The sequence below is a fragment of the Xiphophorus maculatus genome, chromosome 22 (assembly GCF_002775205.1).
Source record: "Xiphophorus maculatus strain JP 163 A chromosome 22, X_maculatus-5.0-male, whole genome shotgun sequence".
Lineage (NCBI taxonomy): Eukaryota > Metazoa > Chordata > Actinopteri > Cyprinodontiformes > Poeciliidae > Xiphophorus > Xiphophorus maculatus.
Genome location: NC_036464.1, coordinates 2,444,179 through 2,465,999, shown reverse-complemented (window position 1 = coordinate 2,465,999; position 21,821 = coordinate 2,444,179). Strand labels below are relative to the sequence as shown.

At 41.7% G+C, this 21,821-nt stretch overlaps 1 protein-coding gene and 2 long non-coding RNA genes across 4 annotated transcripts; 1 reads left to right on the top strand and 2 right to left on the bottom strand.

Annotated features, from left to right (window-relative positions):
• The first annotated feature begins 467 nt into the window (after positions 1-467).
• kif11 (kinesin family member 11) lies at positions 468-11,432 on the top strand. Of its 2 annotated transcripts, none has more exons than XM_023327013.1 (27): positions 468-640; positions 835-948; positions 1,411-1,540; positions 1,625-1,722; positions 2,600-2,678; positions 2,746-2,931; positions 3,004-3,128; positions 3,675-3,765; positions 3,839-3,984; positions 4,062-4,158; positions 4,230-4,325; positions 4,461-4,549; positions 5,200-5,266; positions 6,046-6,119; positions 6,191-6,305; positions 8,246-8,317; positions 8,391-8,526; positions 8,600-8,772; positions 8,846-8,971; positions 9,227-9,382; positions 9,487-9,626; positions 9,701-9,861; positions 9,939-10,057; positions 10,133-10,355; positions 10,830-10,966; positions 11,041-11,151; positions 11,228-11,432. In XM_023327013.1, the coding sequence occupies exons 2-27, from the start codon at positions 875-877 to the stop codon at positions 11,336-11,338; spliced, it is 3,132 nt and encodes a 1,043-aa protein (XP_023182781.1). In that variant the 5' UTR covers positions 468-640; positions 835-874; the 3' UTR covers positions 11,339-11,432. The 2 variants fall into 2 exon arrangements, with proteins under 2 accessions (XP_023182781.1, XP_023182779.1); XM_023327011.1 differs by having other exon boundaries at positions 469-640; positions 11,225-11,432.
• Positions 11,433-12,271: 839 nt separating this feature from the next.
• LOC111606714 lies at positions 12,272-13,641 on the bottom strand. The gene is made up of 3 exons (XR_002752219.1): positions 13,521-13,641; positions 12,706-12,819; positions 12,272-12,493 (listed from the first exon to the last, which is right to left on the bottom strand). It is a non-coding gene; the product is annotated as an uncharacterized LOC111606714 (long non-coding RNA).
• Positions 13,642-16,370: 2,729 nt separating this feature from the next.
• On the bottom strand, positions 16,371-21,394 carry LOC111606715. The gene is made up of 3 exons (XR_002752220.1): positions 21,316-21,394; positions 18,846-19,007; positions 16,371-16,469 (listed from the first exon to the last, which is right to left on the bottom strand). It is a non-coding gene; the product is annotated as an uncharacterized LOC111606715 (long non-coding RNA).
• Between the last annotated feature and the right edge of the window lie 427 nt (positions 21,395-21,821).

The window sequence follows — 21,821 nt, the reverse complement described above, 5'->3', positions numbered from 1 at the left end:
AACCCAGACTTTGATCTGACTTAAAACTGAAAGAACAAGAAAGCCCAGATTAGCAAGCCTTTTTTTGTTGCGGGGAATAAAATAACTTTATTTTCCAGAGATGTATAACAGTTATACAGTAGACAGCAGAATGTGAGCATTTCTTAATAAAGAACTAAATATTTCATCTTTTAACATGTAAAACTGTTAAAATTTTAAATATGTATTTTATTATAAAGTTTCGATGCTAAAATAATCTGGCTACAACAACCGATGGAGCCTCTTTGTATCATGTTTTTATGCGGAAATTAAATTGAAAGTTCATTGGACCGTTTTCAGAATAATGTCGCCATCTACTGGAGTCACTGTGGTACTTTATTTCCCCAACTCCCATGATGCTCCACCCTGAAGGAGTCACGTGTTCTTTACGACCAATCGCGTCTTTAGTTTGTCCGTTGCTGCACGGCTATTGGTGGGTTAAACTTTAAAAGTACAGTTTGAAGATTTGTGGCTCTGAGCGCCAGAGGAGGTTTCTGTTAGTTCTTGAGGAATCGGAGGAGGAATTAAAAACGGATTACCGACATTTTACTGATCTAAATTGATCGGAATTAGATCACAAGACTTTATAGCGGCACAGGAGGAAAAGACACTCCTTCACTCGGTGAGTTACTCTGAGTTTTAACGGCTCGTTTTGCTCCGCGACGCTAATCTTTACCGGCGGATTTCAAACAACGGGCGGTTTATTCTGCGTTGAATGGCTTCGTTTCTACCGGTTCTAAAACATCGCTGTGAAGTTTTCTGCGGTCCGGTCGGTGTGTTGCTCTCTGCTAACCGGAGCTTTAACGGCGTCCGCAGGCTGTCAGACCGCGGAGAGGCGCTTCTGTCTGCGGCCACCATGGCTTCCATTAACGGTACCGGAGGGAGGCGAGAGGAGAAGGGCCGCAATATCCAGGTGGTGGTCCGGTGCAGGTAAGACGGAAAACCGGGTAAAAACAAACGGAAATTAAATGCAACTCCGACCCCCAAGTTTCTTCAGAGAGTCGTTGTGGATGGTGATGATGCGGGACAGGAAGGGTCTCCAGCAGCAGCAGCAGTCAGTCTAGCAGGGATCAGAAGAAGCCTCTGACTGAAGTTTTTTTCTGTTTTTCTCTCTCATGACTCTTAATCAATCTTCAAACAGGATATAATCTGTCCTGTTTGTTCTGCAGGATAGATGAAGCTTTACAGCAACATGTCCTGGATGACATCAGTTGTTAGCTAGCTCTGCTAATCCACCTCATTTGCTTTTGTTTCTCCTCTTTAAATCTCTGTCTGGTTGTTGTCTGAGGAAAAGAGGCAAACGGTGTTTTTGTCTATATTAAACGTAACCAATAATAAATTGGTTTGATTCTGCAGGAACTTCCTGTTATTTGGTTCTGCTTCCTGTTTCAGGCCTTTCAACACCATGGAGCACAGGTCGTCTCACGGAGTCATCGACTGCGACCAGAGCAGGAAGGAGGTGCTGGTCAGGACAGGCGGCGTGAACGACAAGTCCTCCAGGAAGACCTACACCTTCGACATGGTCAGAACCCCTGTGGCCCAGTCAGAGCCCAGTCAGAACCAGGAGGTAAACTGGTCTCTCATTGGGAATGTTTATTCTCTCCAGGTTTTTGGCCCGGCTGCGAAGCAGATCGATGTCTACCGCAGCGTGGTGTGTCCCATCCTGGACGAGGTTATTATGGGATATAACTGCACCGTGTTTGCGTGAGTCGCCCTCTGGTTTCCTCCTGATCCGCTAAACAGGGTTCCTGGAAAATGCTTGAATTTCAGTCAGGTGTTTTCAAGGTTTGGAAAGTGCTGGATATTCAAACTGCTCAGTTTGGTTATAACGTGCAGTCAAACATTTGATTAAAATCTTAAATTGGAAAACATTATTTAATACTTTTACACCTAAAAACACAGACACATTTCTTTTGCTTTTCTTTTTCTTATGTCTTTAAAATCCACAAAATAACTTTTTTTCTAAATGCTAGAAAACTTTAAAAAGAAAATTAAGGATTTTTTTGTAATTTCTTTGTATCTTGTGCTTAAGCATTTAATTTAATGTTAAGGTGATTTACCTTAACATGATTTGTTTGGATTGTAATACTAATTATTACAATCAATAATGACTTATTGATCCGTTATTGAAATAAAAGATTGGCTTATATTTTAAACTGTATTAAAATGGAGGGTTTTGTTCTTTGACCAGGTGTGTGATGATGTATGAGAGCTGCTGCACATGGATTATTAACAAAAAATGAAATTTCCATCAAAAATCTCAGAAATGTTTAAATTCAGGTCAGAAATTTCCCAGGTCATTTTTGAGTTTTTCTTTGGCAGAAATTTACTGCTCAGTTTTTGTTCTGTCTGCTAAAGAACGTCGTCGTAAAGATGAGAGACATTTCAAAACGTATCTTTAATTTATTTTACATGGTCTCTGCTGTAGAATATTTGCACTAATAAATTATACCACAGTGAATTGAAACAGTTTTTTCAGTAAATTTTCAGTTTTTATCTCCCAGATTTGAAACCAAACCTTGAAGTTTTTGAATTTTCTTGTTTGAGTCGAGTTCTGATCCACTTCCTGTTTGCTCTGCAGCTACGGTCAGACAGGAACCGGGAAGACCTTCACCATGGAGGGGGAGCGGACTCCGAACGCGCAGTTCACCTGGGAGGAGGTGAGTTTGACCTTTGACCCGGTCGGCGGGGCTCCGTCCAGCGGCCTGACCCTCTGCGGTTCTGCAGGACCCGCTGGCCGGCATCATCCCCCGGACGCTGCACCAGATCTTCGAGAAGCTCAGCGAGAACGGCACCGAGTTCTCCGTCAAGGTTTCTCTGCTGGAGATCTACAACGAGGAGCTGTTCGACCTGCTGAGCCCCACCGAGGACGTCAACGAGCGCCTGCAGCTGTTCGACGACCCCCGCAACAAGGTGGGAGCTTCTGACCGGCGCCGGGAGGGTTCTGGTTCTGTTCCCTGACCCGGCCCTGTGTGTGTGCTGCAGCGCGGCGTGGTGGTGAAGGGGCTGGAGGAGGTGGTGGTCCACAACAAGGACGAGGTTTACCAGATCCTGGAGCGAGGAGCAGCCAAGAGGCGGACGGCCTCCACCCTGATGAACGCCTACTCCAGGTTTCCATGGCGACTGCAATTTAGATTTTTCATTAGTTTATTTTTGTCTCTCGTCCGTTCTTCCAAAAAGGGAATATTTTCAAAAAGTAACTTTTTCACACTATTAGACTGTTTAATTATGAGATTATTGTCATATAAGAAATTATAAGAATTAACTATTTATTATCTGTACAACTGATACTAAAGTATAACTTCATAAGATGCTCAACTTTCCTCATTTTAACTTGTTGTTATTTTCCATGTCTCACAAAGTTACTATTTTATTCTCTTAATATCACAACGTTGTTCTGGTAACATTAATATTCATTGTGACTTTTATTCACACAATTAAGAAAATAAAATAAATTGTAACCAGACATTAATATTCTGTCATAGAGCTAAAAGTAAAATAAATTAAAGCTGTAAAACAAGATGGCCGCCCTGGGCGCGCTAACGTTGCTCTGAATGGAAACCCACTGGTTGGAGGGAAAAACCAAACTTTGATAAATGTCTGACTGGGTCGGTGCCGTCTTCAGAACCAGGTTCTGACCGCCTGTCTCTCTGCAGCCGCTCCCACTCCGTGTTCTCCGTCACCATCCACATGAAGGAGATCACCCTGGACGGCGAGGAGCTGGTGAAGATCGGCAAGCTCAACCTGGTGAGGAATCGCCCGGACCCGGTCAGGGCGACCCGGCCGAGCCAGTGTACTGACCCGACCCGCTTCTGTCCAGGTGGACCTCGCCGGCAGCGAGAACATCGGCCGCTCCGGAGCTGTGGACAAGCGGGCCCGCGAGGCCGGGAACATCAACCAGTCGCTGCTGACGCTGGGCCGGGTCATCACCGCCCTGGTGGAGAAGAGGCCCCACGTCCCGTACAGGTGGGCCGCACACAGACCCGGGCCCGTCAGAACCAGCAGCTGATCTGGGTTTAACTGTGGGCCCGGTTCTTCCACAGAGAGTCCAAACTCACCAGGATCCTGCAGGATTCGCTGGGCGGACGCACCAAGACCTCCATCATCGCCACCGTGTCGCCGTCCTCCAGCAACCTGGAGGTAAGACCCGGTTCTGACCGCGACCCGGACCCGGTTCTGAGATATCTGACCCCGACCTCTGCCGCCTGCAGGAGACGCTGAGCACGCTGGAGTACGCCAGCCGAGCCAAGAACATCATGAACAAACCCGAGGTCAACCAGAAGCTCACCAAGCGGACCCTGATCAAGGTGGCGCTCGTTTCCTCAGACGTTTACGTTCCTGACTCATCCGTTTGGTTCCTGATTCATCCGTTTGGTTCCTGATTCATCCGTCAGATAGTTTCATGTTCTGGTAAATCTGGAGCTTTTTCTCTGTCCTGTCAGGAATACACGGAGGAGATCGAGCGGCTCAAACGGGACCTGGCCGCCACCCGAGACAAAAACGGGGTTTACCTTTCATCAGAGAACTATGAGTGAGTTCAGCCAAGTCCTGAGGAAGTCTCCACACCCTCACCGATTTCTGCTGCTCTTAGTTCTCAATATTTATTGTTTCATTCTTTAAGTTTTTCATGCAGATAGAAATAGAAAAACAATATTTAAGTTCCTGTCAATGGAACAAAGTGTAGACTGAAAAGAAAAACTGTAGGTAGAAGCATAAGCTTATGATATCTTCACTTTATTACACATAAAGCATCATTGAAATCAAAGCAGCAGAATCTTTCCAGATGTTTCAGAAAAAAGTCTGAAACATCTGGAATTCCAGCTATTTTTCCCTCATTCCATTCAAAATCTATAAATAAAAAGATGAAGAGAAATAACAAGATTAGAGACATTTTTAGACTTAAAACTGTTTTTTTTGTTACCATATCTATCAGATGGTAATTTGACATCAGACTGAGGCAGCAGCACTAATAGGATGAAATGCTGCCACCTACAGGTGGGAGTTGGTATCACTGGATGTTTTTAACCAGTTTAATGGAAAATTTCATCAAGGATCGTTTTGATTTCTGATTAATCTGAATATGAGTCGGACTGAAAGGGAAAAGTTTGGGTCCAATAATCAATGTATTGATGGAAGACGACAGCTTTTAGCGGCTTGATGTGACCCGGTTCTGTCCTGCAGGAGCATGGTGACCCAGATCACGGCTCAGGAGGAGCAGATTGCCATGATGGAGGAGGAGCTCAAGAAGGTATCTGCTCTGGGAGTTAGCAGCTAGTGTATTCATGCATCCTTACAATGTCTGAAATTCATAAAACAAAATGTAAATTGGTCTTTAATATTTTATTCACTGGTTTTAATTTTTATCTTGACAGGATGATTTAATCGAAATCTCATTCATGTCGTTTTTTTTTTTCCTTCTGACTTTTCTACTGGAGGCGGTTGAGGCTACCGCTAACTACCTGCTAATACATCCCTGCTAGCTAGCTGGGATGAACGCTAGCTAGCGTTCTTTGTGTCTGTCACTGGTGATGGAGGGTTGGGGTGGGGAGGTGATGGGGGTGACAAACCACAGCGACCAAAGCTGAACATGATTAAACTTTCTCAGTGAAAGGAAGTTTTGTCTCTTGCTCTGGTTCCCAAATGTTTCCATAAACAGAATTGGCGTCTGGTCAGGAACCCACAGACAATAATACAACATGTAAAGAAACATCAAGTTTTAAAATGTTTTTTTTTCCTCTTATTTCTCATTGGAAACTTTTTGCGCTTGCTATGCTAACTTGACAAGCAAAGTAGGTTGATGAATTTGAGAGGCAGCCAATCAGAAAGATGAGCAGAAAAGGCAATGCACACTTCAGGAAATGAACATGACTTGTTTATTCTGTAATGATTTAAAACAGGTTAGTGTTTTTATTAGAAAAGCTGTAAACGGATCCAGAAATGCAACCATTCTCGTTCAGCCATTTCTCATATTTCTAGTTTTCTGTCTTGGCTTTAAAACGTCTTAGAGTTTTATTCTGCTCCCTGCAGGTGAACGATCTGTTCCTGGACAGTAAGAGCCGGCTGGAGCAGTGCAGCATGGACCTGGATGAGAAGCAGCAGAGGTAGAGCCGCTCCGCGTAGCGTTTATCCGCCTTTATCAGCCGGGCTCTCACGGTTCTGGTTCTGGTTCCAGGCTGGAGGAGACCAGCAGGCATCTGGAGAAGACCAAGGAGAAGCTGGTGGAGGAGGAGTTCATCTGCTCGGAGCTCAGCTTGGTCCACGAGTCGCTGTACAGCGCCGCCGGACAGGTACGCACCTTCACCCGTCGCTACCGTGATTCGGGGTTGCTATGGCGATGGAAACCCATCCGTCAGTCAAGGCTTGGAAAAAATACTTTAATACCAAACTGTGGAGTTTTAATGTCGACAATTAAATGCAATCTGACATTTGATTGAAAGCCTGAATTTGGAAACTTTTTATTTACAGTTAATATACCTAATGAAACAGGTGTGTGTGTGTGTGTTTGTAATACATTATGGGGACCATTTTCCTGACAAATACTTCGTTGTGGGGACCGAAGCCTGACCCAAAAAACCCAAAAACAGTGGTGGTCAGATTTAGGACTGAAGTGTGAGTTGTGGTTTGGTTTGGGATCAGGTATGTAATGGACCTTACCAAGCTCCGCCCACAACCGACCCACGTGATCCCAAGTCTCACAAACAAAGCCTCCCAGCTCGTTGTTTCTATGTAAACATGACTGATTAGAGCATCATTTCTACCGGATTTTCACAATATATCAGCTGCTAAATGGACAGAGGAACTAACAAGTTCATGTCATCATCTGGGAGGAGGTTACTGGTTTCTCAGTCACAAGCTGGTTGCAAACCTGAGGCCAGCAGGTGTCAGTCAGTTATGGTAGATCTGAACTTTGACCTCAATATGAGAAGCTACAGACTGATAGGAGGAACCAAAGAGCTCTGTAAAGGTAAAGGCAAATCTTCTGAAGTTGGGATATAATTAATTTAATTTCACATAATTACTGCGGTAGAAGCCATTTGTTTGTTAAAATTTTATGAAACATATTTGTTCTGTTTGATGTTTGTTGTGAATGACGTAAACTCACAAACAACGAGGTAATTAGTCCAACGTTTAGAAACTACAGCGGCTGTAATGAGCCACAGCAAAGGTAAAGAAAGGTAAAATAACCTGAACAGGTGATCAACTCAAAACCACTCCTACCTTTTTACTCTCTCTCTTTGTAGTTTAAGCAAACCTGTTACCATGGCAACCGCCTGCGCCCCTTAAGACGAGCAAAGATTACGTTAAAAACATAACGTTCAGTCCGTTACGGTATCAAGTTTCCAGGCTTGATATTTATTTCTCGATTATTAATCAGCGCTTCCCTGAACACAGCGATGGTTGACTGACTAGCTGTACTTGGTGCTAACGTGGCTAACACGAGTAACAGTTTAGTCCAAAACCTTTTCTGCTAAAATAAAATCTTTAGTGTATGTCAGATACAGACACATTGCATATTGATCTGCTTAGCTAACGTCAGACTGTGTAGCAGACAGGCTTCAAGGTGTACAAGTTGTATCAGTTCTGCTATTATGCTGTACTTAGCTAACGGGAAGCTAAGTGTGTTTGTGAGACGGCCACGTAGAATGGGCATCAGCCAATGAAAAGCGGCCCCTGTGGTAAGGTCCATGGTTAAGGTTGGGTTGGGATATAGAAATGAATGGAAGTCAATAGAAAGTCCCCACAAAGATGGACATGCCTGTGTGTGTTTTCCTGGTTGCTGTCTGAAGTTAAATTGGATCAAATGTTTATTTTAGGTCAGTTATTTAAAATGACTTATTTTTGCTAGAAGCCAGAAAACTTTGAGCAGGAAGTTTGATGCACCTCAACATGATTTGTTTGGATTGTTTCAATGTGATAAATATTTATTATTCCTAATGGATCAATGACTTATTGATCTGTTATTGGAAGAAAGGTTGGCTTATATTTTTACATGTTGAAGAAAGTTATTATATATTTTTTTGTTAAATGGGGTTTTTGACTATAACTTTATATATATTTCAGAACCTGTTTGTTAGTTTATCTTGTTCCTGCTGCAGAAAACCAGAGAAATAATAAATATCATCCACTGGAACTGAAACTGTTTTATATTTAATTCTAGATATTTTTTATCTCCAAACCTTAAAACTCGTTTATCGTCGTTTTCTCTGACCGGCCTCTCCGCCTGCAGCTGCTGAGCGCCGTCGGTGAGAGCACCAGCGACGTGTCGGGTCTCCACGCCAAGCTGGACCGCAAGACCAAGGTAGGCCATGTTGGCTAGAGAGAGAGGCGGTTCTGGTTCTGACCGGGTCTAACCGGGTCCTCTGGTCCTGCAGGTGGAGCAGCACAACATGCAGACGCAGCAGAGCTTCTCCCAGAAGATGGACGGCGCCTTCAGCAGCCTGCAGCGCAGTGTGCAGCATCACGGCACCGCCCACGCCCGCATGCTGACCGGCGCCGCCCACGCCGTTGGTAGGTGGCGCCCTGCGTCCAGAACCGGGCCGGGCTGGGGTTCTGTGGGCTCATGTTTGCCTCTGTCATCCAGACAGCCTGCTGGTGGGGAACGAGGCCACGCTGCGGGGCGCCCTGGTCACCGTGGAAACGCTGGTGGGCGGAGTCCAGGCGCTGGTGGCGGACAGCGCCGCCCGCTGCCGGGAGAAGGTGGAGCGGCACGAGGCGCTGACCCGGGAGCAGAGGGAGGTTCTGCTGCAGCTGCTGGTGAGCAGAGCGCTGGGGTTCTGGTGGTTCTGGTGGTTCTGACTCTGACCCACTGGTTCTGGTTCTGGTTCAGGAGGAGCACCAGCAGGAGGTGCAGGATGTTCTGGCCGTGCAGACGCTGCCGGGTCTGACCACCATCAGGGAGCTCAGTGACGCCCTGCAGGTTTCCATGGAGACGCAGCGGGATCTGGCCGATCAGGTGGGTCCAAACCCGGATTCAGGCCCGGTTCTGATCAGAGGAAGACTGGGTGGCACTAGGTGACCCAACAACTATTTTATGTTAGAAAATGTAATGAACACAAATATAGTTTAAAAAGTTCAAATTAAAACTTAATTATTCAGAAAATCAGCAGCTGAAACTTTAACCACCAAAGATCTGCGAGAGATTAATGTTTATCTAGACCTGCTGATGACCTCTGACCCCACGACCTCCTGACCCCCCGACCCTCTGCAGGTGGAGGCGATGAAGGAGACTGGAGTCTTCCTCAGCGCTCTGGTTCTGGACCTGGCGGCGCTGCGTCAGGACGCTCTGACCGGACTGAGCGCGCTCCAGGAGGAGCAGGAGCGGCTGAAGCAGCAGATCCAATGGGCCCAGCAGCGCCACCAGCAGGTGAGCCGGCCCGGTTCTATCAGAACCAGCTGGAGTCCGGGGGGGGGGGGGTTCTGCTGGGGTTTGGGTCCGGCTGAGCTCGGTTCTGGTCGTGTTTCTGCCAGGGGATGAACCGGGCCGCAAAGTTCCTGCTGGACCAAATGGACCTGGTTACCATGGAAACCCAGCAGGACTACAGCAAGCTGCACGTGGCCTCCAGTACCCTGCAGGGCCCGGTTGAGGAGCTGCAGCAGAACCTCAGCAGGTCAGAGCTCGTGATGATCTTCCTCTTCCTCACCGTGTCCCTCCTCTTCCTCATCTTCATCTTCCTCCCTGCAGCCGCTGCGGCGCGGTGGAGCAGCGTTCTTCGTTGCAGGTGGAGCATCTGCTCTCCTCCTCTTCCTCTCTGGCCTCTTCGCTGCGCCAGGCGGCCCATCAGAACCGGGTTCTGCTGGAGGAGATGAGCGGCCGCTGTTCGGACCTCCACGGCGCTGTGTCAGGTACCGGTACCGCCTCCTGTGAGGCCCCGCCCCCTCCAGCTGGAGATGAAGGTGATGATGATGATGTTCTGCTGCAGGCCTGGTGGACCAGGACGCAGAGTGGACCTCCAGAACCAGGGAGCAGGTGGCCCGCCGGGCCCAGGACCAGCTGGTTCTGATGGAGCAGCTGGCAGAAGAGGCCCAGAGTCTCAATCAGGTACAGCGTTAAACCGGGCCGCAGGCCGGGTTCTGCTGGGTTCTGCTTCTGCTAACCGACCCAACCCGTGTTCAGGGTGTGGAGACCCGAGGTGCCGAGCGGCTTCGGGCCGCCGAGGCGGACCTGAGCAGCCGGCAGGAAGAGAACCGGCGGGTTCTGACGGATCTGCAGAAGCAGACTGGTTCGGACCTGGTGGTTCTGGAGCGGCAGCAGGCGGAGCTGGAGGAGCAGCTGGAGGCGGGTCAGCAGCTGGTCCGAAACTTCCTGCTGGAGGAGCTGCAGCAGGACGTTCCTACTGGTGAGGAAGAACGGACCAGAACCGGTCAGGGTTCTGGGCTACCAAAACAGAACAACAACATTATTATTATTATTATGGATCTTTATTTACTATTTTTATTTTAAGTACTTACTGATTTCTTTATTTAGTATTTTAATTTTTTTATTTTTATTTTAATGGTTTTTTATTATTTAAATATTTTTTTATTGATCAAATTATTAATTGGTAAAATTATTAAATTTTTATGTAATATTTGCTTTTAATTTTTAAATTTTATTTAAATGTTCATGAATAATTTTTTGTTTTTCTTACTAAACATAATATTCACAAGTGATTTATTTTGTTTCCCATTTATTTTTTTTACTTATTAAAAAGAGATAAAGTAGAACTCTTGTTTTTAAAATTGACACTTTAATTAGCTGATGATGACATCATCATCTGCTGAGTTTCAGGTAAACGTTTTCTTTGATGCTGACCCGGTTCTGCTGCCTTCAGGTGTGACTCCTCAGCGCCGGGAGTTTGTTTATCCCAGGGTTCTGAAGAAGAGCGGCAGGCGCAGCGAGCTGCTGGCGGCGCTGAGGATGAGGCAGGAGGATGAAGGCCCAGAGGAGGAGGAGGACAGGCAGAGCCAGGTTGACCATGTGAACTCCCTGACTCTGAGCTGGTTCTGTGAGCGTGTCTCGGTTCTGACCCGGTTTGTCTGCAGGACTCCCTGGAGAACGATCTCAGCTCCTGCAGCGAGAGTCTGGCCGCCGAGCCGCCCTTCGTCGACGAGAACCTCGTCTTCAACGAGAGCAAGCGGCTTCCTTTCTTCAAGGTGAGTTCGGGGAAACCGGGCCGCGGGGGGAAACCGGGCCGCCGCCTAACGTTCTGCTCTGATCCTATCGCAGCAGAAGAAAGGCAGCAGGAAGGAGACCAAGGTTCTGTCCAGGTCCAAAATGGCGGACAGCGAAGGACAGGGCTCTCCAATAAAGTCGCGGCTGCCGCTGCACTGCCTGAACTGAACCCGCCGCACACATCAGTTTTAACATTTTTATCGTCCATTTGTCATTTTTTGTTGTTAACTTGTAATAAAGCTTGATTCATTTTACACTGAGACTATTTAAAGTCTGTGTTTAATGTTATTTTTTAGATTGCAGTAACTTCACTGAATGACGTTTGTTTCAACCAAAAGATCAAAAGACATAAATCTGCAGTTATATTGGAAAAAAAATAATAGATTTGGACAATTTTTTTTTCTTTCGCCTGATTTAATTTTGTAAGTTTGATTTTTTTTTCTTTTTATTTTTTAAAATGCCAACATTTTAACTTTGCTTAACCTTTTTGCCATCTTAGGTAATTTTTGAATACTAAATCCATCAAAGATCTTTGATTTTGATTTCTTCTGGGCCAATCAGTGAACAGACTGAGTTACGGACGATGACGTTGATTTCCTGCGCCGCTTTAGATTGGTAGCCTGTAGGTTCATAGACATAATATATGGATAGACGCCTCATGGGCCGCTCTCGCCTATTGGAGCTGACGAGATTTAGGGCGGCCATCTTGGAGCGGTATACCACTCCACTCAACCTTATATATTTGGCAGGCACAATAAAGGATCAGCGCATTTAATAGATCATAACACGCTGAATAGTAATCACATTGTCACATAATTAAATTTTAGGCATACAGCTATTAAAATTGCATGTATAGGAACGTATAGTTTAGCATATTTAAATAATTTTGGTGGAATACAATGTTTTAAAGTATGACATGTTTTGCAAGATACAACCAAAGATGCAATTTATTCACACACATTATGTATATATTCCGATAATCTCATATATACACACATACATACTTATCTGTTGTGACAGTATTTACATATTCATTACATTTTTACACAATCTAATAGCCTTATACATACACACACACATATATATATATATATACATATAATGCACAAATGCAGAGTAGAATTCAAGCCGTTCTTTGAGTTCTTCAGTAATGAGATTTTTTTCACTCAATTCCCCCAAAAGTGACTTTGCTGTGGTCTTTGCCCTCTTCTCTCTGGCCATGGTGTTTTTCTTGTCCCGCTCCAGATATTCCACTCTTGCCAACGCTCTCTTATGTTTTGCAGTGACAGCGGTAAGAGAAGCTGGCAAAGCATAGCAATGATCCTAAAGACAGAGAGATGGACATCACCCATCACTTAGACATCACTATGGCACACTTTCTTTCAGACGACAGCAGCACTGTGTGTGTCTTCAACTATGTTGGTTTTATTTGTTTTATTTGTGAGAACATTCAACATGAGGGTTAGAAAATAATTTAGATTTTAATATGATCTTGACCATTATGATATGATATTTACAATAGAAAAAATACTCACATCATTAGACTGAGGTTGCAGGTCTGAACTACAAGTTTCTGGGTCATCTTGAGAGGCCACATACTCACTACTTTGGGCTTTTGTGGAGGTTATTGTAGTTCTGTAGTTTTCAACCTTAAATGTAAAAACCTTATGAATATGGACTTCATAGTATATACTACCTGTACATAAACACACATATATCCCTTAAGGCTAATATTATGCACATTTATGAATGCTAATGAACTTTTAATAATGCACCTATTCTTTGAAGGTGAACTGGGAAGCTGAAAATTGATGGTATCACATCAGCTCTCAGTCTGACAATCTGACCTGTTTTGTCAAAATCCTCCGTTTTGAAATGTTCTCTGCATAGTACAGATGAATCACTTGCAGTGAATCCATCCCTCCTCAAAGCTATTTCCCACCTCTTCCTCCTCTCTTTATCTTTTGGAAACCTTTAAAACAAAAACGTGATATCTGGGAGTGTGTAAACAAAAACATTGTCCGAATGAGGTCCATGTTATTTGCAACGGTTGAAACTAAGAAGCCTTGTTGCCTGCTTAAGCTGAGCATTCAGAAAAACGTTACACTCACTATTTTTGATCTTCATATTTTAAAGAACATAAAACTCCAAATTTGATTAAAATTTGTTGATAATGATAATTAAACAAAGCTACTGAAATTGTGAGTAGGCCTGTTTGAAACATATTCCTGTCATCAAATCTCCGGCTGAAGACCGATAGCTAACATTTGCTGTCATTTCGCTGGTGGGCATAAATACAGTACAGTAATATTACATTCACAACATACTAACAATAATGTGTCATTCTTACTTGTGAAAAGTTATCCCCCGGTCCCTGACATCAACAGTTCGTAGATTTAAACACGAATAAGCCGAGCAGAACTGAGGCATCTTCTGTTGTTTTGGTTCAGCAAAGTATGAGGGTATACCGCTCTAAGATGGCCGCCATATTTCCTGCGCCGGAGCGGCCAATGCGGCGTCTACCCTTATATTATGTCTATGTGTAGGTTTAGCAATGGCGGCGCAGGAAGTGAAGGAAGCTGTTTGGTCTGTATTAGCGTTGAATGAACAGCCTTCTGGTTCGGTTCGGCTCGGCTCTTTTCTCAGCAGCGGAGGACGGTTGTTTACAGTCAACTTCCGGTTTATAGCGGAACATGACGTGCACCAAAGTTACCGATTGGATAAAGTTAAAAACGTCCACAATAGTTTCTCAGACCAGTTCCATATATTTTCCAGGTATGTATGCTACAAAGTTATTCATAACAGTTTATGTAAAAACAGAACTTATGGTGACAGAGTTTGTGCTAAGTTGTAATTTAAGCCAAAAATGTAATTTTGGCTATTCTAGAAATTTATGCTAACACTTAATTTACATTAAATTCCATTTTTGCTTAAAACCTGGTCTGAGCATCAGTTAGCATAAATTCTGTTTCTATGCTACACAGAATTTACACTGAGACACAATTTCAGTTATTCACTAAAGAGATTTATGATAAAATGGAAGTTATGTTGTAATAAAATTTATGCTAAAATGGAATTTAAGCCAAAAAGTGAATTTAGGTTAAAATGGATGTTATACTAAAATGAAATTTGGACTAAGGTACAAAGTAGTTTATGTTAAAACGGAAGTTAAAAAAATATTGTTTATGCCAGTGGCGATTCTAGCCCTGTTTTAGCTTTAGCTTTAGCACTATAAAACTGTTTCTCAGCTCCCCTGAATCAGGTCGAGTCGCCCCATATTTGGCTGTTAAATGTGCGTCCCGTATTGAACCGGTACATAACTGTCCGGAAAAACTCAACATCTGTTGTCAGTTTAAATATTCACTGTGCTGAGACTTTCCTCATTTTTTAGATGTTTTATCGACCATCTGGTTGCTTTTGGTTTTCATTTGCAGATAAATGTGAGTTTCAAATAACTTCTTCATAAGGACCTGGAGTGAAAACCGACCCACAGTTTGCAGCCATTTTCATGAGTGTAAACATTGAATTGTGGGCGTGGCCAACAGCAGCTCATTAGGATTTAAAGTGACAGAACTTGGATTATTCTCAAAATATGCAGAACTGATCAGACTAAATTCTCATTATCTAATGATTTTCCTTAAACTCTACTAAGATAAGAAAAAAATGTAATGAACATGTTTTGTATAGACCATAAACTTATCCTAACCTGTTAAATGGGTCACCTTTAAACACACGTTTATTATTAAAGTTAAATTTTAATAAAAACTCCTTTTTATGTTCTTATTTTGGGTGTTTCTATTCTGGAGCTGCTGGCCTATAGCGGCGGTGAAGGATGGCAGCAGCTCCAACAGCGCCACCTTCCCTCAGAGTTCACCAGCGTAACATCCGCCCTCCGTCTGCCAGTAATGAATCTATCCAGGTTTTTTCTTCCTGTGTTTCCAGGCCTGTTTGTTGAACTTCAGTCAGTCCTGAGGATGAATTTGACCCCACAACCAAATGAAAGACCCACCGTCTCTCAGCTTCTCGCTCTGCCGTGCGTCAGGAAACGCAGATGGATTTACCGCACAGTGGCTGAGACCATCCCGACACTGGTCTCCTTCTGCCAAGTACTGGTTCCACTCTACATTTAATAAAGGTGAAGGTTTTTAATGTTGGATTGTTTTCTCTGTTTGTGGTGTGCTTCGGTTCGCTTGCTATTTCTGCCTTGTTGGTGGAAGCCGCGCTCAGCCTGCTGGGAGCCGCGCTCAGCCTGCGGCTCCACAGCATCCACTCGCAGATCCTCAGCATCCTGTTGCTGCAGCAGGCGCCCAACATCAGCCGGGTCGTGATCCGCCAGCTCATCCCCGAGGCGCCGCCTCTGATGCAGCTGCTGGACCGGTACGACCCGTGGATGGAGGAAGAGAAGCACGCCACGACTGAGACCATCATCACCATGGCAACGAAGCATAAGTTACAGAAAATTTGTGCATTAAAAACAAAGTCTGTGCATAAATCCTGCGCGCAAAGATGGTTTAAGAGCAGAAACGCAGTAAAAACTTATAGAACAGGCGGATAGAGGAAATTATACTCGAGTAAGAGAAGCAGTACTTCAAATAGCAGTAAAAAAATACTCAAGAGTAAAAAAGTACTTATTAAAAAGTTTAGGCAAATACTGAGTAACTGATAAAATTATCAATCATTTAATGTTTAAAAAATACATAATCAGATGGACCAAAATGTGAAGTTAAGTGGAAATTTTGACATTTTCAGGACCAAAGTTACAATAATTTCATATAAGTAGCAAAATCAGGCAAAAGACAAAATTTCCATATCAGTTTCTTTCAATAAAAAATCTTATGAAACTTCAACAAAACCTGCAGGTGTTTCTGTGTCTGGTGAATTTTTCATTCAGTGGGTGGAAAACCCACAAATTTTACTCAAATAAGAGTAGAAATACTTCAGAATAAAATATTTCAAGTAAAAGTAGAAAAAAATACAGCTTAGTAAAAATACTAATAAATGTATATTTTTCCAATGTAATTGAGTAATTTTGACTACTTACTACCCATCTCTGAGTTTTTAGTATTTTAAATTTGGTCTTCAAAAATACAATATTTCCACATAAATCTGTAATTTGGTCCATCTGATTTTGTCATTTTTAAATATTAAATGTTTTATTGTTTTGTCACTTTTTATTTTTTACTAAATACAGAGCCTTTCTTCTTCTTCTACTTTAGGACCGCCTCTTCTTCTTCTGCTCCTGTGGATCTGCGGTCGTTGCCACGGCGATGCCGTCTAGAAGGTCAGCATCTAGAAGGTTCTGCAAATTTAAAAGATTCAATAATAAATCAATTAATCAATTCTTCCTTATTAATCTGAAAACATTTCCAGCTTTCAGAACATTTTTCCTCTCAGATCCTGTAACTCCACCAAAGTGGGCGGAGCCATGATGCTCTGTGTGTGTGTGTGTGTGTGTGTGTGTGTGTGCGTGTGTGTGCGTGTGTGTGTGTGTGTGTAAGGATTATCTCCTCAGGTGTGTGGATGTGAGCTGAAGGAGTCATCCTCATGTATGGTAAGATAATATTCATTTATTATTCATAAATCAATATTTTTTTTGCATCATTGTTGAATTAAATTTTGCGGGGTTTTTTTTATTCGACTAAATCTAGTCCAGATTTTTTTTCTTAACTTTAGAATGAAATTAAAACGATAAAACCTTAAAAAACAGACAGAAAAATGACGCTGCTGTAGTTACTGAGTGAGAGAACCTAAAACTAAAAACTCCATCGTTTATTTGAATAAAGTCTGATTGTGTCTTTATTTCATTGATGGTTTTGGTTCTGAACAAACAAAAGTATCAAAAATCTACAAACTGCATTTATTGTGGGATAAATTAATACAGATCTACCACTTACATATTTTAACAAAATGCAGATTTAACTTTTTAAACATCATTTTGCAGCAGGCTCCTTCAGGTTCTCCATTCTGAGAAAAATGTTTGAAAAAGTTTGAATTGTTAAATATAACGCAGCTAAAACTGAACATAATAGATATTGAGCTTTAATAAATCTTCTTTTAAGACTTAAATCCCTTTTTATATAAATTAAATTAGACATCAGAGCAAATGCAGGTCAGTAATAATCTAGTTAACGATGCGAGTCATATTTTCATGTTGCCTCATGTTATTTTAAACATTGTGCTGTTACACTCCAGCTATTTAAGTTTGCAGCTATTAACTTATTTTCTTTGGAAAAATCTTTTTCTTTACAGATAAGTTGCACCTGACCTTTTATTTTAATAGAAAGTTCTGCTTTTCCTGCAGGTTTCATGTGAAAAGCCTTCATAGTTTAGCTAGCTCAGGTTTACGGCTGGATTTAAACTGGATCCAGTCATCCTCTGGTCCCATAAACCAGATTATGCAGAGTTGATTACAGGCATGTTTCTGGTTCTGAGGCCCAAACGGGTCACATATCCAGTTGTGTGTGTTGAACCGCGTTCTGGACTCTTTAAGCTCTTTTGACGGAAAACAACAAGAGTATAAAGACGTTATGCAACGAGCCGCAGCAGCAGGATTAACTGCTGAGACGCTGCGTTGCTGCGGCGCGGCCCGGTTCTGTCCATCTGGACCCACAACATGAAGCCTCATCTCTCTGGTTCAGATTGAGATTAAGGTGGAGAAGTGGGGATTCCTGACGGTGATGGTTTGACAACCTTTTAATCCCTGAAACTCAACATGACAGATTAGAGATTAAAGCCAGCAGACGCTCTGCTGCCCCCTGCTGGCTGAGTAGAGAACTGATGTCAGAGTGTACTAGTTATAGAAACTAGTTACATTTACTTGAGTAATTTTTTGAAAAAAAAAACAAAAGCAACTTTTAGGAGTATTTTTAGTGCGCAGTACTTTGAGTAAATATATTTTAAAGTATTTCTATCTTTTCTACCCTTTGAATGAAAAACAAACATGTTTTAATCAAAAGTTCACCAGACACACATCTGCAGCTCTTATTAAAGTTTTATAAGTGTTTTTATTGAAAGAAACTGATTTGGAAAATTATTTTGTCTGACTGTTGTTTGTGTTTGTTATATGAATTATTGTCATTTTAGTCCTTAAAATAGTAAAATTTCCTCTTAACTTTGTATTTTGTTCTGTCTGATGACGCAATTTTTAAATATTAAATGATTGATAATTTGATCAGTTATTCAGTAATTGATTAGACTTTTAACCAAATACTATTTTACTCTTACTTGAGTCATTTCTTCAATGTTTACTTTCTACCAGAGTAAATGTTTGGTACCTTACCCACCTCTGGGTGTAAATCAGTAGATTTTATTTTCATTTCCACTCTAGGACTGAGTGACTCCACAGCTGCTTGTGTCTCATTAATGTTAGCAGATGTTAGCAGCTATGATGTGATCTAGAGATTCTGTTTCAAACTGAGTTCATACACCTCTGGAAATAATGTAAAGTTTCTCTGATTTTACTCTATAAGTATATGTTAGAGTAAAATGAACATTGTTCTTTTATTCTGTGAATGGTGCAGTTGGATTTAGAAAACTGCACCAACGAATATCTTCTCATGGGTCTTAGCCCTGCTGGGGGCTCAGCCCCCCTAAAGGTCAGATCCTAGAATCGCCCCTGATTTATGCTAAAATGGAGATTACACCAAACAGTGACTTTAGGACAGGAATCACAAACCTTTTTGTAACTGAGAGTTTCTTCACCGCTGGACGACTACCCTGTTGAAGTCATCATGAGGCCTCTGACATGCGATACACTGTTACACTGAATGCATCCTGGCTTGTGGTGTCGACTTTAAAGACGCTGAGCCTGTCCAGTACTTCTGGAAGAAAGGAGAAGCTGGAGAATGGAAGGAGGGGGAAAAGGTGATCACCATTTCTGAAGAGACTTGGAGTTTTGAAACCATCACCTGCAAAGTGAAGAACCCATTCAGTGAGAAGGAGAGCGACCCGACTGTCAACCCCTTCTACAAGAAATCCTCCTTCTGAGCCTTTTGGCCATTGCTGCCCCAAACCTTTCCAGCTGAGGATTACTTAACCCATTAACTAACAAACACCTAACATGAAACTCCAATAACACAACATTCTTATATATACAACCTGGAATGAAAATATTAATCTTTTATATCAGTTACTGTTTTCTTTGTTCCTCCTAAGGTGGTGATGCTTTGTAAATGTGACTGACCACAACGAAACCATGAACAAGTCTGGGACGTTTTGTGATTCTGAAGATTCTAAGCTCTTCTGAGATGGAAAACGTGGAGATCAAAAAATAAGTTGTTCTTTACTACAAGTATGCACATTTGTGATTTAGAAACATAAAAGAAAAATAGACTTGAGTGGCTTTGGAGGAAACAATAATTTTCTTTCAGCCCAAACAATGGAAAATAATTCTGTTTTTGGTGTTAAGATGAAGTTGGTCAGTGCTGACCGCAGGTCCAGGACCGGCAGACAGAGATCTACCTGCTTCGTACCGTTTTAGTTTTCTAAAGACAAACGTTCTGCAACTCAACACAAGAAACTAAAAAAATATTCCTGCAGACCTGAATTCCTCCTTTCTAGTTCAAAACTACTGTATTTATCCCAAAGGGAAATTAAATACAAATAGTATCATGGAAGTAGCTGTAATCCTCAGCTTTTCTTTGAGTGACACGTTATTAAATAATAATTAATAAGCCTCTTATCCATTATTAAACACAATCCTTTGGGAGGCTAACTGTAGGTGTGGCATTTTGAGCTCATGTTGTTTACATGCAGTACCAGTTAATAGATACACATATTGGCAATAATATCAGTATCGACCAATGTTAGTCATATAGTAACATATCCGTATCGATCTGATTAGTAAACCTGGGCTGATATAAATAATCTGAGTTTATTTCCATCTTGTTGTTTGGGTCGGTCATGTGACTCTGATAGTGATGAAGCACAGGATTATGGGAGTTTAACTGTAGCAGAGGTAATCTACTGGTTTCGTTGCTTTTATAGTGTTGAAAGTGTTGGAAAACGATAATGTTGTTAAATAATGATAATCGGCCATAACAGCAGTATTAATATCGGATATCAATATCAGCTAATATTTAAACAACAGTTTCCCCCGCTAACATAAATCATTCATGTGTTTATTTCCCCTTTTTGCTGATTTATTTTTACACATAAGGTTTAATTTTAATCAAAAGTACCTTCCTCCTATTAAGCTTTACTTAAAAAAATGCATGTTTCTAAATACAAATCTTTATATTTTCTGAATCTCTTTAAGATATACGCAAATAATATGTACAGTGTCATTATTATGTAACTATACTATATCATAATTAAATGGCAAATGAAATCAAATTTGTCTATGTGGTTCATAATAAACTGGGTTTTATTATTAATTATTTGGTAATTAATTAACCCACTATTAATCAGATTAATTTTTACCTATAAAACAGAAGAGTCCTGGAAACAGGCTACTGTTTGCTCACATTATGCCTAGAAGAGTCAGTATCAAAGCCACAGTCAGCCAACTGTTCTATTTTATGTGTATCTTAAACTAAAAAGCATTGAAATGGATCTTATTGTTATGGTTCATAATGTCTTTGAATTCTGAAAAGGACTGGGCTTAAAGAGCAGCCTTGTGGAGCTCCATATCTAATCTCACTATTTTCAGGTGCCATATTTTAACTATTATAGGTTTTAAAAAAAAAAAATTAATCACTATTTAACACTACAGTTATCACAGGAAATACATGTATTATAATCATTATGTACAAAACGCAAAAATAAATAATATTTTGGCATCGTTGCTTAAAAACACATTTATTTATTCTTAACATCCCAGTGGTTTTTGTGTTTCTACTATATTTTAACATTCATTGAGATATACTTATCTATTATTATTTTATCAATTTATGTAACTTGCCTTCGAGTTCCTATTTTTAAAATTTTGTTGTGCTTAATTTCGTGCACAATGACAGTAAAAGGATAGTTAATAGTTCTTTAAGAATCTCCTGTAGGAATGAAGGTAAAGAAAGAAACTTCTAGTTCACTAATCATGATTTAATCCACAAATCAATAATTATGTTCATGTTTTAAATGCATTTTATGATCACAAACAGACCTAAAGTTTTATTTTATACTACTAAAATATGTTTCAACTCACTTACTTGTAGATCCACGTCGGTTTTAATATAATTATTTGTCAGAATTTAGTCACATTCTCCCAACCTGAAATGTAAATGATTGAGAGGTTTAACACAACAACCAGCCGGATTCAGTTTCTGTAATGGACCTGATTCCAGAAACATTCTGAAGGTTTTTGGAAGACGTTCATGCGTTCCCTCCCATTTCTCGGTACGCGATGACGTAATCTGTACGCCATATTGAAACTGAGGTACTTCCATATCCTTTCAGCCGGTGAGGGAAGCAGCGCGGTGGGCGGGGTCTCACTTTTAGACAGTAAATGAGCAGCTAAAGAAATTTTAACTCAATAACATTTTTATTTGTCAAGAGCAAAGATATTTTAGAGAAAATATATACATGTACCGACTACACTACAGTCCAGATCAGCATGTGACAGTAATGCTCCTCACAATTAATCTGCCGGTCCACACACCGGCAGACGGGTAAGGAGCGGAGCCAAGGGTGTGGCCTTGTCTCGGACGGGTTTGGA